Source organism: Colobus angolensis, unplaced genomic scaffold, assembly GCF_000951035.1.
Source record: "Colobus angolensis palliatus isolate OR3802 unplaced genomic scaffold, Cang.pa_1.0 Scaffold246, whole genome shotgun sequence".
Lineage (NCBI taxonomy): Eukaryota > Metazoa > Chordata > Mammalia > Primates > Cercopithecidae > Colobus > Colobus angolensis.
The window spans coordinates 251,684-269,013 of NW_012115666.1; the positions used below are offsets into that span (position 1 = coordinate 251,684).

At 49.0% G+C, this 17,330-nt stretch overlaps 1 protein-coding gene across 6 annotated transcripts in view; it reads right to left on the minus strand.

Annotated features, from left to right (window-relative positions):
- DAPK1 (death-associated protein kinase 1) overlaps positions 1–17,330 on the minus strand; it is a 214,833-nt gene that overhangs the window by 34,084 nt on the left and 163,419 nt on the right. For all 6 annotated transcript variants that reach the window (XM_011945873.1, XM_011945872.1, XM_011945871.1 and 3 more), the window contains 2 exons: positions 16,345–16,443; positions 5,872–5,949 (listed from right to left, as the gene is read on the minus strand). In XM_011945873.1, the coding sequence (XP_011801263.1) occupies positions 5,872–5,949; positions 16,345–16,443 (177 nt within the window). The remainder of the gene's footprint in view (positions 1–5,871; positions 5,950–16,344; positions 16,444–17,330) is intronic.

Genomic DNA, 17,330 nt, shown 5'->3' on the forward strand with positions numbered 1-17,330 from the left:
GCAAACTACTTTTTTTTTTTGAGATACAGTCTTACTCTGTCACCCAGGCTGGAATGCAGTGGCATGATCTCAGCTCACTACAACTTCCACCTCCTGGGTTCAAGCGATTCTACTGCCTCAGCCTCCTGAGTAGGTGGGGCTACAGGCATGCAGCATGATCCCTGGCTAATTTTTTTTTTTTTTGTATTTTAATTTTAATTTTTTTGTAGAGACGGGGTTTCACCATGTTGGCCAGGTTGGTCTTGAACTACTGACCTCAAGTGATCTGCCTATCTCAGCCTTCCAAAGTGCTGGGATTACATGCATGAGCCACCGCACCCAGCCTACTTTTAATTTCAGGTTTACGGAGAATCTGATTAGAAGGACGACCAAACAAAATAAAAACAAGCCAACTCTTCAACCCCCTTGAAATTCTTATTTTAAAATCAGGTAAGAATGGGACTTGCAGTGATTATAGTAAACATGGATGTTGATATAACATCTAGATCAATCCTTCTCCCATAGAAGGGGTCCCTCCTTTCTTCTAGAAGGAGAACTGGGTTTGGCTGAGCAACAGCACAGTCCTCAGGCAGGTTTGGACAGCTGCATGGGGCTTTGTTACTGACTGAGCACAAGGAAGTAGAAGGTACAACTTCCTTCTGTGATAAGGTGATATCTTCAGCCAGGCAGTGGCTCTCAGGGACCCCCAAGACAATGATGAACCTATCAGCAACCTTTGGCAGGGAGAAGCCTTCATCTCTAGCATTTGCTGATTCCTGTGGTGCAAACGCTCCCACCCTGGCTGATTTCAAGACCCCCATGTGATGTCACCAGGTTGGAAAGACATGCTCGGCTCTCAGGGCCAGCACCACAGGCTCCTGCACGCCACTGCCCCGGTTCACTTAATGTGGAAGTGGGTCAGAATCAATCCCATGCAGCTCAGCCCTGCCCCAGGTTCCTTCTTCCCCAAGAGCTTTGGCCTTGGCCTCAGGCATCTTCCGTGCTCCTGCCCCCTGAACTGTCCAGTGATCAAAACAGCCAGTCCCTCTCCCCTGCACATCTTCCACTGCTGTGGGAGAACCGGATGATTTTGGTTCTATTTCCAGATGCCAAATCCCATTGCTTCCCTAGCAAATATAGTGTAAAGACACATTCCTAGGCAATGTCAACTGATGAGAGCTGAGAGCACAGATAGAAAGTATTTCTTTTGCTCAACTGGCCCATTTGGAAACCAAATAAAAAGGCAGGCAATGTAGGGCCACCATCCTCAGCTGTCCCAGATACAGACCTCTCCCCAGGACTGCGCTTTGGATCAACCTGCAGTGGTTCTTGCAGAGAGTGTGGTAGCACCGCAGGGGCTGAGGGAGAATGTGTGGAGGCATTCTTTTGGTTTTCACAACATGGCTGTAGGGAACGCTAGCATGTTAGATGCTTGGAGGCCAGGGACAAGAGACATCCTGCAAGGACAGGACCTCCCAGTCACCCAAACTGCCAACAGCAGCCAGTGAGAAACACGGGGGAATATCGAGGAGAAATGACATGGAAAGGAAAATGGTCCTAAGGCGCTCTGGGGGATGAATGACTTCTTCCCTTCCCCTCCCCCATCTTGTACCCCACTGTCTCCTCCTCCCGGTGACCTGAGTTAGAACTGCAGGTCAGTCCCCTTCCTGGTGTCCTCGGCAGGCACTGCCTGCTCCCGGGCTCCCACCACAATCCTCAGCAATGCATTCTCCAAGGAAGCCGCTGCGACAGCTCAATCATTTCCAATAACCAAATTCCAGTACCAGGTGTGTCCAGGTGCCAAGCAGTTACTTGCATGGGGATTTATATTCATACACAAGGAAGAAAGACCATGATTAGCAATGCTTGGCAGACAACTCCTCCTGTTCTGGCTAATGAGGAGCTAACGCTAAGAGCCCACTAAGGGATAATGAAAAACAAATTACAGGGGCTCCTTGAACACAGCATCTAGAAGATTCTGAGGGAATTAGAACCCTGGGCGGGCCGCCTCACAGGAAGGCGATCCCTGCGTACTACAAAGCAGGGTGGCTCAGCACAGGCACAGTAGCCAGTGTGGAAAGGATGCATCCCACCTGGCCAGGAATCTGCCCTGGAGCCCCCCGAGCCCACTGATTAAAAGCAGATAGTGGGTACTTCCAGGTGAGGTCGGGACCTCAGGTCTGCACTGACTAGCATGTTGCTCACCTCTCTGAAAGCAGATTTCCTGCAGCAACATTCCCCTCTGTAAACCTTGGGGATGTTCTGAAATCACAGTGCCCACCACACACACTGAGGACTCAGTGGTGGCCGTCATCACAAATGACACTCAGGGTGCCCAGCCACAGGGGCCACTGCTGCACCTCACAGCTGTTCCAGAGTGCTCTCCAGGATTCCAACAATAGCAGGAAACATGTGGTGCTTACTGTGTGTAGGCACTGTGCGAGGGACATCATCTACATTGACTCATCCAACCCTTATCACGGTCATGGGAGGTCGCAGCAGACTCAACCACTTGACAAGCAGGGACACTGAGGCACAGAGCTGTTGAGCAACTTGCTAGCTCACCCAGCTAGAACGTGGTGGAAGTGGAGTTGGATCCCAGGCCATCTGACCTCCAGTCTGTGCTCTCAGGCACTACTCTGTATTTTGTTTCAACATAAAGATGAGGGGGGACTTTTCACTGGATTCTGGGTGCTAAGGGGGATGTTGTCCTTTAACTAGGGCTTTAAGATGACTATTCTGGCCAGGGGCAGTGGCTTGCGCCTGTAATCCCACTGCTTTGGGAGGCCGAAGTAGGAGGATCACTAAAAGCCAGGAGTTAGAGACAGCCTGGACAATGTATTGAGACACTGTTGCTAATATAAATGTTAAAAATTAGTCAGGTGGGTGTGGAGACATGTGCCTGTAGTCCCAGCTACTTGGGAGGCTGAGGCAAGAGGATCACTGGAACCCAGGAGTTTGAAGCCACAGTGAGCCCTGACTGCGCCACTGCACTCCAGCCTGAGCCACAGAGCAAGACCTCATTTCAAAAAAAAAAAAAAAAAAAAGAAAGAAAAAAAAAGTGTTCTTTTCCTTGACTTCTCCTTTAGAGAAAAAGACCACAGGATAATGGTAAAATAAAAAACAATATTTTGTATTTTATGAAACATAAAATTATTTTATATTTTTGTATTTTGTATTTTATAGCTGTAATAGTCCACTTCCCAACTCTTTTAAAAATCTAGGCACCAAAAACAAAGGTACCAATGGATGGAAGAGAAGAAAATCCTAAACTGAGACAGGGTGAGAGCCCGCCCCCAGAAATTCAGAACTCTAAATGGGAACAAGCCCCTTTCACTTAGGATTTGGAGGAAGCTCCGCAGCAAGGTGCTTTGCATCTCTACTCCTCACTATGTCAGTCATCTAAGTGGACTGCAGAACACGGACACAGAGGACGGGAGAAGGACCTCCCACCCACCTGTCCGACCATCCCCAGCTCGTGCCACACTGCTCTCCCTCCGTCCTTTTTCTGAGCACTGTTTTCAGACTCGTCCTGGAAGGGCACATGCGCGTTTGCATCTTGCACAGTAATCTACTTTGAAGTCAAAGAACGGACCATGGCTAAGGGGGCATGGGCAGCAGAACACAGCACAGCCCCACGAGACGCCTCCTCCCTCTGCATGAGGCGCGTGTCCTGAGTGACCCGATGGGGTGTTGCAGGTCACTGTGCTGCAACTGAACGCCTGCCTCACAATGAGCTGACTGCAGGTCCCCCTGGCCCCCGCTCTGTGATACAGTTTCTTAGATGGTCAACAGCACTCGAAGCCGAGAGCGAATGTGGTGAGCAGATTTCCAGAGGGCGGTAGTGGTGGAAGTGCTGGTGCTGTGTGAGCTGAGCCAGGGCCTCACACACCTGGGAGGGCACGGCATGGGGACTCAGGGACGCGAGCCAGGTGCGAGGTGCTGCAGGTGGGTTTGCAGCCTCTCTGGATGGAAACCTGAGCACATCTGACCAAGCAGGCTTATGCACACAGTAAAGCTGTCAGGCCTGTCGAAGAGGCCTTTCGCCCTTCCTTAATAGTGTTTCTTCCTACTAGTGGACCATAATAGAGACCTAATGACTAACAGGAAAAAAAAAACTGTGCTCTTTTAGCCTGTGCAAAAACCAGACTTCTCATCTCCTTTCACTATCAATGGATGCTGCCTGGGTAATGGATGCACGCCAGCCTACAGGCGTGAGATTCTGCACCCAATGCGAGCCCTCCGGCTGTGTAATCTGGCAAAAGCCAGAGGCTGCAAATCGAGGCTTGTGTTGTGTTTGGTTTGGCTGGTCCTCTGCTTCAAAGATAGCGAATTTTAAACTTAGGAAACTCTACAGAAAGGCTCATTCTTGAGTGCTAACCACTCACGGGCTCTCCCTTGCCCCTGCCCCGCTTCTGCTTGTTTTGCCTGTAAAGAAAAAGGTTTCCCTTGAGTTTCTAGTCCAAATTCGCAGGCATAAGGACACAGTCCATAATGGTACAGAGTAAGAAATCACTAAGCCCATCATTGTAATTTATGAATTTCTGGTAAGAACAGGTGAGTAAGGTTAGGGAAATTTTACCTGACTTATCTCATTCTGCACTTTCCAGGACAAAGGGGAGACTGAATCGCAGCTCTGAGTTTATCAACATCTGCTCAGTGCCTCTGAGGCCAGTTCTCAGAATCCAAAGCAGAAGAGTGTGAAAATCAGTCACCCATGATTTTACCCCTGCCAGGTAAACTCCAAGGGGTTTTAATACGCACATATGAAGTGTGTCTCTCCAAGTCTATATTTTGCATAAGGAAATATCTTATCCCAATCTGTGGCCCGCCTGCCCCTGGCAAGACCACAGGACAAGTATGAAAATGCAAACTTCAGGGGCTGTGAAGGTTATGACCTCAGCACTTCTCCCCCAGGCACTTCTCAGTCTATACGGCAAGAACTTTGTGCGATATCTGGAGCATATTTTGGACATTATCTTCTCAGCAAGCACTTAAACCAACTGAATTATCATTTTATTCCTAGTTTGCGTTTTTAAAAAAATGATTACCATTGTTATAAATTTTTTAAAAAATAGAGTAATTTAAAAAATTTTTCAATAATGTTTAAAGAAGAAAATGTTGAGTATAATAGCAAAATCGAAAAACATCACTTCTATCATTTTCTTTCTATGCATTTTAACATAGTAGAGATTATTACGTATACACAATCTGTCTTCTGCTTTGAAGCCCAGACCCCCCTAACTCCTATTAGTAAAACTCCTTAAAAATATTTAAAAGGTCAAAGCCATTCTATTCTATGACTGTAGGACCCTTTACTAGACATTTTGTGGGTTATCTGATGTTCTCAATTTTTATTACTGTATTATAAATAATACTGCGGCGAACATCTTTAAGCATAAAATAGAGTTCCTAGACTAAAGGGTATGGCTACTGTGAAATCTCCTGACACAACTGTTATGCTGTAGGCTGGAAAGGGTACACCTGCCTTTACTTATTTTTGTCATGTTTCTTTAAGCCTTAGAGCAACAATGTTTGATAAACAGGAGCTTAACAGCTATCTTGGAGCTCAAACATAAGAAGGAAAGAGGCAGAGTCAGCGTCCTCATGCCCCGCTACTTTGTGGGAGTGGTTTATTACAGAGAGAGTGGGAGGAGGAAAACCAGGCAGAGCAACTGCAAACAGGCTAAATGATTTCCAAGTCCAAATAGAGAAGAAAACAGAAAGGGAGCTGATGCATTTATACCGACTGACATGCAAACCACAGGACAGGGACCACTGTTCCTAAAACCTGGCTGTTTATTCTGTTTATTCTCAAATAAGGAAAAAGGCTGAGACTTTTTCACATAAACACGGGTAGAGAACTTCAGACCCATGAACAGAATTTCTCACCTTTCGAAGTCTTGCAAGGAGACCTGCTACGTGCTCATGCTGTTCTGATCTAGCAAGATCTTCTGCCGTCTTTCCATCCTGTTGGAGAAAAATGCGTTAGTTTCTTTTCTCTGAAAAGGAGAGCTGTGTGTGTTCCATACCCCAATTATGTGGGTCTGAGGCAGAAACAAGCATAGCAGGTGTGAGAAGCAAGCCAGGTAGACAAAGAGCATGTCCTGGTGTGTTTCTCTGGCTGTGCAATCCTTATTTCACTTGATTGTACAGGACAGGAAGATAAGAAGCAGGAACAAAGCACATGCTGGTGTCTTCCTGCCCAATAGCGACACCTTTCAGGTCCACAGGTTTAATCACAACTCAACTGCCTCCTCAGCTGAATGGCTCCTCCCTGTCCTGAACCCCTCTCTCCAATCTCCCATCACGCAGACAGTAAAGATTCTCATTAGGTGCCAAATTCTAGTTAGTGCAAGCTACTGTGTTACAATCCTTACAGAGACAAACCCAGCCCTTGCACGATACTGGCTCCTGGTAATTACTGTGCATTTCAAAGGAAATACTTAGTTTGACAGGCAATTTTCATTGAAAGATTTTTTGGTGAACAGAAAACAAGGAAATAAGAGTCCACAGCACTTTTATGCTTGCTTTTTATTTACAGACTTTTCATAGGCTGCAGTTTCACACTGAATAAATTTGTTTCTGTATCTACACCATGAACATACACAATGACAGCAAGTACTTATTGAACACCACCTCATAATACGTGCCCGACCCAGCTCTCAGTGCTCTGCAAGCCTCAGCCCCTGAAGTCACCCCCGGGAGGCAGAAGCTGTCACTGTTCCCCTGCCACCAGGGAGAAACGCGACATGTAGGGGCTATTCTGTTGCAGTTTTAGAGATCACTAAAAATTCAAAAGTAGAAAAGATGAAAAGCAATTTAAAAAAATAAAAATGATTTTTTTTTAATAAAAAAGTAAGGATTTGGTTTATCTATCAATGTGTATCAATAACAAAGTTGCATCCCTGTAGAAGCTTAGGGATATCTGAAATCTACATAACAGCAACCTCTCAATTCCTCAACCCAAGTCACTCCCGGAGTCATGCCTGGGGTCCCATTCAGATAGTGTTGCTCAATCTTGCCAACACTGACATTTTGCACCAGGCAATTCTCTGTTGCTGGGTTTGTCTTGCGCCTCTTAGGAATTTTAGTAGCATCTCTGGTTTCTACACACTAGGTGGCAGTAGCACCCAACTCCCAGTTGTGACAACCAAATAGGCATTGGCAATTGTTGGGGGTCGGGGGTCAAAATTGCCCTGCTGAGAACCACTGCCTTAGGCTGCCGGTGGAAGCCCAGGTGGCTGCTCTGGGGAAGGCTTGCTGTGCAGTCGGAACTGCCCGTCTCTCTCTGTTCCTTTAAATTCCTGAAATATCCCCCAGGGGGCAGGTCAGGGCTTCAAGCTTGCTTTGGGGCTGAAATAGGTGCCTTAACAGACACTGCATCTCCAACCAGGGATCCATGCCAAATGCTCTAGTTTCTTTACGGACACAAGAAAAGTCCATAAAGGGAAGGGGTTCTCCGTTACACTCTGGAATCACCTGTAACACTTGAAAATCTCCTGCCGCCTAGCTCCCACACAGACACTGCTGTCATCAGTATGGGATACATCCTGGTTCCCAGGTAATTCTATCATGCAGCAAGGTTTGGGAACCACTGCCCTAGTTAGAAGAAATCTGAGCCTTGACTGAAGTTTCCTGCCCCCGACACGTCTGAACAGGACGTTCCTCCTGTAGAGCTCAGATGTGCACAAAACACAGTCAGAGGCCTTTCACCAACAGGCTGAACTCTTCGCTGTTCAGCCTCTTCAAAACCAAGAGAACCACCATCAACAATACTTTCTCACGGCCAGGCATGGTGGCTCATGCTTGTAATGCCAGCACTTTGGGAGGCTGAGGTGGGTGCATCACCTGAGGTCAGGAGTTTGAGACCAGCCTGCCCAACATGGTGAAACCCCGTCTCTACTAAAAATACAAAAATTAGCCACGTGTGGTGGCGGGTGCCTGTAATTCCAGATCCTCAGGAGGCTGAGACATGAGAATCTCTTGAACCTGGGAGGCAGAGGCTGCAGTGAGCCGAGATCGTGCCACTGCACTCGAGCCTGGGCGACAGAGCGAGACTCCATCTCAAAGACTAAATAAAAATATAAAAAATAAAAATGTTTCCTCATAGTTGCACTGCACTTTACAGCTTGCAAAACATGTTGCTCTCAAGGACACTATTCAGACTTTCAACAGAAATGCCTGGCGGTGCAGGAGACAGTCTGAAGTTGGGAGAAGACCCAGTTTGAAGTCCTGAACCCACCCCTCACCAGCTATGTGGTCAGTCACTCGGCCTTCCCAGGCCTGGGTTTCCTCATCTGCACGATGGAAAATGGCACTCTCCCTGCACACGTTCTTGAGCAGGTGAGAGAAAACCAAATGCAAAGAACCAGCACAGTGCTAGGCACAGAAGAAGCAAGCAGTATCAGAAATTATTCATAGAAGAGCTGAGACTTGCCCTAACTACCTGGCCTTCTGTCTGAGAGGGAAAGGGGCAGAAGTCAGATCTCTGCATTTTGGTCTTGGCTCTACTGGACACCCCGATGGAGGCTGCAAAAGCAACACTAACATTTGCTGCCGTCCTCCTCACCAACAGGACTCATGGGCTCAATGAAGTGCATGCACTGAAAATATATAGAAAGATGGCCAAGTGTCTCAGCACTCAGCTGTCCATCATCTCAACGTGAGCCTTGGGGACCAAGTGGCTGCAGAAGGATGAGTTGGGTCCAGAAATCACGGTGTCTCTTGTGCACCCGCAGCCCCCCACACTACATTCTAGACTGTGGGCAGTGATTCCCAAGTTGGTCCCATGACATAGAAAGAAATCCATGGAAAGGTGAAAGGCCACTTCACTTATTGTATTCAAGAAGCCAGAGCCCCACAGGCCAGCTAGTTTTAGGAGCCTCCCTTCACAGACATGCTGCTTACTGACGTCTGGGGACGTGCTCACGGTCAGGACTTCTAGTGACACGTGTAATATGCTTTGCAATGGAACAGATGGGGTTTCAACTGGGGTAAGCACTGACAGGGCAACCTATTTGTGTAACTCCGAGTGAAAAGATGATCTAAAAGAATGTGCACAGTCATTTAAACATCTTTAGATAGTGTTGGGGAAAATGTGGATTTTTTTGTTAACCTATAGAATTATAAGGGTTCATCTACTTAGCACTCGGCCAACAAACACCTCATGTCCTGCTTGGACTATGGTGTCACTCATGTTTTCCTTCCTTCCTTTGTACTTTCATCTAGCAAGTATTTACTGAGTGCCTGTTATGCACAGGCCTATGAATACAGCAGTGAATAAAACCAGCAAAAGTCCCTGTTTTCATGGGATCCAGAATCTGGTGGAGACGGCCGACAAGAAACAAATAGGTGAGTAAAATACAGTAGGTCAGGTGGTGATAGGTGCTATGAAGAAAAATGGGGCAGGGGAGATGAGGGGCAATCCTAGGGGTTGGGGAGGGATAGGATTTAAATTAGGGTGGTCCAGAAAGTCCTCCCTGAGAAGGTGAAGCTCGAGTCCAAACCTGCAGAAGGTGAGAGAGCAAATCACATGGATACCTGGGGAAGAGCTGCTCAGGCCCAAGAGTAGCAAGTGCAAAGGCCCTGGGGCGGTGGATGGCCAGCACTTTTGAAGAACATCAAGGAAGCTCATGGGGCTGATGCGGAGGGAGAGAGGAGGCGTGGAACAGAAGATGGGGGTCAGGGAGGCAATGTCAGTGGCAGATCCTTGGGGAAGCCCCCATTTGAAGGGCTCTGATCCCCATGAGAAGCTGCTAGAGCATCTGAGCAAGGAGGACAAGATTCTACTTATGTCTGACCAGGCGGCTGTCTAGGGACCAGGCTGTGGACAGGTAAGGGTGGAAGAAGGGAGCCCACTTAGGAGGCAGCAGTGAATTCCCAGTGATCCCTGCCCAAGGGCTCATTCCTCCGAGGAGAAGTCAGGATACACTTCTAATAGAGCAAGGAAGGCAAAGAGACCAGCAGCCCACAGGGGCAAATCACACATGCTGGAGAGGCTGGGACAGAGGAGGTTTCCCGGGCTGGAGGTGAATGTTGATGGAGGAGGAGGAGTGGGTGCCACAGACAATGTTATGGGCTGTGTGCCCGCATGCCCACAGCAAGCATTCCAAGTCTCTCTCACTCTGAAGGCAGAGGGCATCAGGTAGCCTCAGGGCACAAGTGGGCAGAGAGATGTGTGCCTGTGTGTGCTGACGCTGTGGGCACACTATGCGCAGGGGGTGAAGGGGGAAACGGGGAGCTCCAGGGTGAAAGAATAAAAGGTGCCAACTCCATGATGGGGGAGCCGGCAGGGGCTTCCCAGGACCTGACCACAGCTGAAGGGGTGCGGGGGGCAGGGGAGGCTGGGCAGAGGCTGCGGAGGTCACATCCTGAAGGCACAGGAGCCCCAGATGGAGGTGAAAGTGGAGACCACCAAGCGGCTGGCATTTCTAGAAAGATAAAGGTGGGGCTGGGATGGACTGGTCCCAAGGGGCGGGAGGCTACCGTGCAGGGCTGGGTTAAGAGTCCGACTGGTCCGGAGGAGACTAAGGTTAAGGGTGATGCCCTTAACCAGGTGGGGGCTGGATGGGCGGGTGCTTCATGGTCATGGAGAACTGGGAGGAGACTTAGTGGGCTGCGGGTTAGATGCAAACAGGTGAGGAGAGAGTAAGGAGGGTTTCTGTGATCCTGGGCAGGGTGACAGACACGTGCTGAAGCCCTTTGCAGAGGCTGAACACTGGGGAAGAGGAAGCACAGAACTGGAGGGAGGGGCCCTGGTGTGGGGAGGCCAGGGGCCTCTGAAGGTGCTGTGTGAGGCTGGCACTCAGGGGCAAGCAAGGACCAGAGACCAGAGCATGGGCCTCAGTGTTGGGCAGCTGCAAGTCTGGGGGCCAGAGAGGACTGGGGGGATGGAAAGGGAGAGGCTGGACTGCAGGGTGGACCAGCAGGAAGCAGAGGCCTGGGGAGAAGCAGGATGTGGGGACTTTCTCATCCCAGGCAGGAGAGTGTCAGGGAGCACCAAGGGCACCCAGCCCTGGGGATATCCAGTGAAAGAGGCTCGGGGCAGCGGCTGGGACTTGGGTGGAAAGATGACAAGGACGCAAAAGGAAGAGCTGGCTTTGAGTCAGGGAGGGATCACCTGGGCCAGGGGCAACAGCTGGGCCAGGCTCATGGGGGCTTCGGGGTGGCTGGGAAAGTTTTATTTCTTGACCTGCATGGAATTCAAGGGTGTTTGTCTTACGGAAACCCATTAAGCATTATATTGGTTTATGTGCTTTTTTCTATTTGTGTTTTATTTTATAGTAAGAAAGTTTAGAAGGAAAACTGTCAAAAGGTGAGTGGGGACTCTGCTGAGGGTTGTGTGAAGTGGAAGACAAGACAGTGGAGGGTGCAGGAGTGAGGGAGGCAAGGACAAAGATGGGACAGGATGTGCAGCCTTGTTCAGGTCACCCTGGCTGAGGACTCAGTGGAGTGGGAAGGTGGCAGCAGGGGGCGCTGGTGGTTCTGAAGGAGAGGTAGATGGAACTGCTTCTGGAGGGTGGGAGGAAGGCATGGGTGCTGGGCCTTCCAGGAAGACCAGAGGCCCCTGCCCAGGCCTTGACTCAGCCTGAAACCTGGGGAGTAAGGACGCACTGTCAGTGCACAGAAGGAAAGCTTTGTATAAACCAAAGAATGTAAAAGATCTCAATAATTTAAGAATACTGGAAGCCCTTGCCAGATCAATTAGGCAAGAGAAATAGAGGCATCCAAACTGGGAAAGAGGAGGTCAAGTTATCCCTGTTCGCTGATGATACGATTTTATATCTAGAAAACCCTGAAGCCGTCACCAAAATATTCTTAGGGTTAATAAATTAATTCAGTAAAATTTCAGAATACAAAATTAACATACAGAAATCAGTAGAGTTTCTACATACCAATGATGATCTAGCCCCAAATCAGGAAGGCAATCCCATCTCCAACAGGTACCAAAAAAAAAAAAAAAAAATCCAGGAATATATTTAACCAAGGAGGTGAAAGATCTCTACGAGGCAAACTAAAAAACACTAATGAAACATACTGTAGATGAGAATTAATATTGTTAAAATGACCATACTGCCCAAAACAATCTACAGATTCAGTGCAATCCCCATCAAAATACCCACCTCATTTTTCCACAGAATTAGAGAAAACAGCTCTAAAGTTCATATGAAACCACAAAAGGGCCTAAATAGCCAAAGCAATCCTGAGCAAAAAGAGCAAAGCTGGAGACATCATATTGCCTAATTTCAAATTACACTAGATGGCTATAGTAACCAAAACAGCATGGTACCCACTTAAAAACAGACAATGGAACAGAAAGGAATAGGGAACCCAGAAATAAAGCCACATGTTACAGTCAATTGCTCTCTGACAAAATTGATAAGAACATACACTGGAAAAAGGACACCCTTTTCAATAAGGAGTGCTGGGAAAATTGGGTATCTATTTGCAGAAAAATGAAACTGTATCCTTCTTTCTCACCATTTGCAGAACTCAACTCAAGAGAGATTAAAGACTTAAATGGAAGATCTTAAATTATAAAAACACTGGAGGAAAACTCAGGGAAAACTTTTCCAAACATGGGTCTAGGCAAATAATTCATGACTAAGACTTCAAAAGCATAGGGAACAAAACTAAAAATAGACGAACAGGACTTAAACTAAAAGCTTCTGCACAGCAAAGGAGATAATCAACAGAGTGAACAGACAACTTGCAGAATGAGAGAAAATACTGCAAACTCTACATTTAACAGGGAACTAGTATCCAGAATGTACCAGGAACTCAAACAACTTAACAACAACAATGAAAACCACCAAATAATCCCATTTAAAAGTGGGTTAAGGACATGAAGAGACATTTTCCAAAAGAAGACAAATGGCTAACAAACATGAAAAGCATGTTCAACATCACCAATCATCAGAGACATGCAAGTTAAAACCACAATGAGGTATCAACACCAATCAGAATGGCCATTATTACAAAGCCAAAAAATAACAGATGCTGAAGAGGATGTAGAGAAAAGAGAACTTTTATACATTGTTGGTGGGAACATAAATTAGTACAACCGCTATGGAAAACAGCATGGCAACTTCTCAAATAACTAAAAACAGAACTCCCATTTGTTCCAGCAACCCCACTACTGGGTATCTACCTGAAGGAAAATAAATCATTACATCAAAAAGATACCTGCACTTGTGTGTTCACTGCAGGACTATTCACGGTAGCAAAGGTAGGGAATCAAACTGTCCGTCAACAGAGGACTGGACTTAAAAACTGTGGTATATATACACAACGGAATACTACTTGGCCATTAAGAAAAGGAAATCAGGCCGGGTGCGGTGGCTTACACCTGTAATCCCAGCACTTTGGGAGGCTGAGGCAGGTGGATCATAAGGTCAGGAGATTGAGACCATCCTGGCCAACATGGTGAAACCCCGTCTCTACTAAAAATACAAAAATTGGCCAGGAGTGGTGGCACATGCCTGTAGTCCCAGCTACTCGGGAGGCTGAGGCAGAAGAATCCCTTGAACCCGGGAGGCAGAGGTTGCATGAGCCAAGATCAGGCCACTGCACTCCAGCCTATCGACAGAATGAAACTCCCTCTCAAAAAAACAAACAAAAAAAAGAAAGAAAAAAGAAAAGGAAATCATGTCCTTTACAGCAACATGGATGCAAATGGAGGCCATTATACTAAGCGAAACAACTGAGACACAGAAAGCCAAATATCACATGCTGTCACTTAAAGTGGGCGCTAAATGATGTGTACACAGGGAAGCTGAGTGTGGAAAATGATGAACAGTGGGGCCTTGCAGGGGTGAGGCGGAGGGAGGCTCGTGGAGGATGGGAGTTTGTTCGGTGGGTAAAATGTGCTTTGCTCCAGTGATGGACAGGCTGAAGACCCTGACTTCACCCCAGTGTAATATACCAATGGAGAAAATTGCACTTGTACCCCATGAATATACACAAATAATAAATCAATAAATAAATTTATTGATTTACAGGTTAGCATAATATTTGTATTATCTCGTGCTAATACGTTATTGAACTTCGTTTCCTCTGTCTCTTTTTCCTCCTTCGATGTGGCTGCTAGGAAACTTAAACCGAGGGATGTGGTGTGGTCGTGTTTCTGAAGGCAGCGTCACCAGTGAGGCGCTCCAGTCTGGAGGGTCTCCCCGACCCCGCGGGAGAGGAAGTCTCGGTGGCCGGGGAGAGGGTAGGGGGGGTCGGGGGGCGGTGCACTGGGAGAAGGCTAGGCACACCCAGCTCTGCTCACCCTCCCATCTCCCGGGCCTCCGCGCCGGCTCCAGCCACTGCGCTCCCACCGCGGGAGGGCACCGGAGGCCGCCGAGCCCCGGCCTGAACAGGGCGATCCTTCCAGGACTCTGCCCCTCTGAGGACCGGGCGTGGCTTACAGGCTCTAGTGATGCCTCCCACAGGGGCGCCCCTAGCCCCTGTCACGCCCTCAGGACCCGCTCCGTTCTGTCACCACACGGTCCCATTCGCCCATTCGGTGACTGTAATTGACGGCTGTGACTCTCGGGTCAGCGTCCCTTTCCCATTGCCAGAAGTCTCCTGAGGGCCGCGCGCCTGTCTTGTGCCCCTGGACTCCCTGCTCGCACAGCGCCCCCGGTGTGTGCGGCGTGACTGAGGAGGTGGCAGAAAGAGCCGCACCCGCCTCGCAGGTTAGCTCTGGGCATCATGGGAGGGGCCTGGGGACAGAGGACGCTTCTCCTGCGGTGGGAAGCCAGAGAGCGAGGGGGTGCACGGAGGGACCTGAGGAGGAGCCTGGCGGGGACCACCCATGCAGCTGTCGTGGGGAAGGGCAGAGGGCCCTGAGACTCAGAAGGGACCCCACAGAGGGGGCCGCACATTTCAGCAGCCCCAGCCTGCACTGCGGTAGATGCAACAGCGTCAGCTGCTGGCATCTTCAATAATGGCCTGGCTGGGTCTTTCATGAGGCCACACATAGGACAAAAATATTTATTCGTCTTGAAAATGCATATAAATGCTCTATTAGGGAGTAACTGGAACCTGTGCCCAAGCATGGCTGGGCAGGCTTGACAATGGCCCACGAGATCTAACAAGTCAGGCACAGCAGGGTGAAGCGGGTATGGAGTGTGCATTTGCGGTGGGTGACCAGGTGCCCTAGAAACGGGCCTCATCCCATGCAGGGTATTTGGTAATAACTGAGCCTGCAGAGAAAGCACAGAGCTGGGCCCTCCCCCTCGACTGCACAGATCAGACCTATTACTTCTGGGGAGGGAATGACATCCCGATAACATGAGTGCATTCAGGGAGGCGACATCCTAGCCCCAGCGGTCAGCAAACACTTTCCGTCAAGGGCCAGGGGAGGAGGTGTTTGGGCTCTGTGGCACATATGGTCTCTGTCACAACTGCTCAGCTCTGACACCTGGCGTGGAAGCCGCCAAGGCCAATACAAACCTTAGGCATGGCTGTGTCCCAGTAAGACTTCATTTACAAAAACCAGCAGTGGGATATGGCCTGTGGGCCATGGTTTGCTAACCTCTGGATGATCTCCAGGAAATGAGGCTCTCTTCCAGCCTCGGGGCCTGAGCTGGGCTGACACATTAAAGCACCACTTGGTCTCCTCAGAGAAGCACCCTCTGTCAGCAACGCTCTAATCTGTGAGCCCAGGACTCTCCCACACAGGCTGGATGGTCAGCCTACTCTCAGGCCGGCAAGCACCCGAATGGTAATATTTCACTGCAGCCATAACACTGCAACCATACCTCATTAGCTGATGCATTTTCCTTCTTGAGTATTTCATGAAATGTGAATCAAAAGGTTTCCTCAGCAGGGAGGTGCTAGGTCTGGCATCGGCAGCAGGGAGTGAGGGAACTGAAGAAATCTCACTTAAAATACTCCACAGGCCTAAAGCAAAGCCTGACTCTTTAAGCAACTCCTGCTTATGGCACCCGGCAGTCTGGTCTTGGGCAAATATGGAGACTGCACCCAACACCCACTGAGGATTCTTCCTCCCCCAGCTCCTTCTAAAGGGCAGGGGCTCCAGTGCCCTGGGGCAGAGGAGCATTTAGGAAGGGGAAGTACACACATCCCACGATGCAGGGGCCCTGGTGTGTGACGCCGAAAAACAAAAAGGCCAGAGGGAAGCAGCGGAATCCCTGGCAGAGCAGGGTGTGGTGAGATGAGAAGAGGAACATTAAGGAGACATTAGGTTGGGCGTGTGTGGGCGAATGTCTGTGTTACTGCAGCGGAGGAGTGAAAACAGCAGCCTGGCTGCTTTAGAATGCAGAGTTGCCACGCAAGCCCTGTCCCTCCTGCCCTGGAGGCGCCAGAGGCTCCCAGCAGCTCCCTCCTGCACGAAGCCCTGTGAGCACTCACTGCGGTCAGCGCCTCCACGCTGGCTCCCATCAGACAGAGGTACCGGACCACGTCCAGGATGCCGTTGTTGGCCGCAAGGTGCAGAGGCGTTCGTCCGTACTGGGAAGAGAGAAAAAAGGTCAAAGGTTGTTCTTCTCATGCAGTTGCTGAGGATGACATTCTGGAGACACAAGGTTAAGGAAGGGGTCAGCGCCCACCAGAAAGAAGGAAGGAGCCATCTCCCTTCTCCTGAAACTTGCTCTCCACTGGGGCAGGCCAGCCAGGCAGAACCTTTCCAAGTGCTTTGCAGTTAAAACAGGAGCTTCAAAATACAACTTCAAAGATAACTAAAGTAAGTTTCCTGCTGTGCTGGCCTGAAGGAGGCAGGAGCCAAGGGCTCAAGGCCCAGAGTTCCAGCAAGATCTGCACCATAGATCAAATTTAGACACAGCCAGGGAAGAAGATACATGGAAGACAGATATTGAAGACATCCTAATGAGTGAAAATCCCAGGACAAGCCCATAAGCCCTGTTCGTGCCTGTGGTTCCCAAACTGTGTGCCAAGGTAGCCCAGGGAACTGCACTGAATTCATAGGGGTGCCCAGGAATATCTAAAGTTTTTTATAAGAAAACTGGTTCTGAGCCTTTTTGCTGTAGGCCTGAGTGGTTGCTGCCGAAATGGGCAAGTTCATGAAACCTGGGAAGGTGGTGCTTGTCCTGGCTGGACGCTACTCTGGATGCAAAGCCGTCATCGTGAAGAACATTGATGATGGCACCTCAGATCGCCCCTACAGCCATGCTCTGGTGGCTGGAATTGACCGCTACCCCTGCAAAGTGACAGCTGCCATGGGCAAGAAGAAGATCGCCAAGAGGTCAAAGATCAAGTCTTTTGTGAAAGTTTATAACTACAATCACCTAATGCCCACAAGGTACTCTGTGGATATCCCCTTGGACAAAACTGTCGTCAATAAGGATGTCTTCAGAGATCCTGCTCTTAAACGCAAGGCC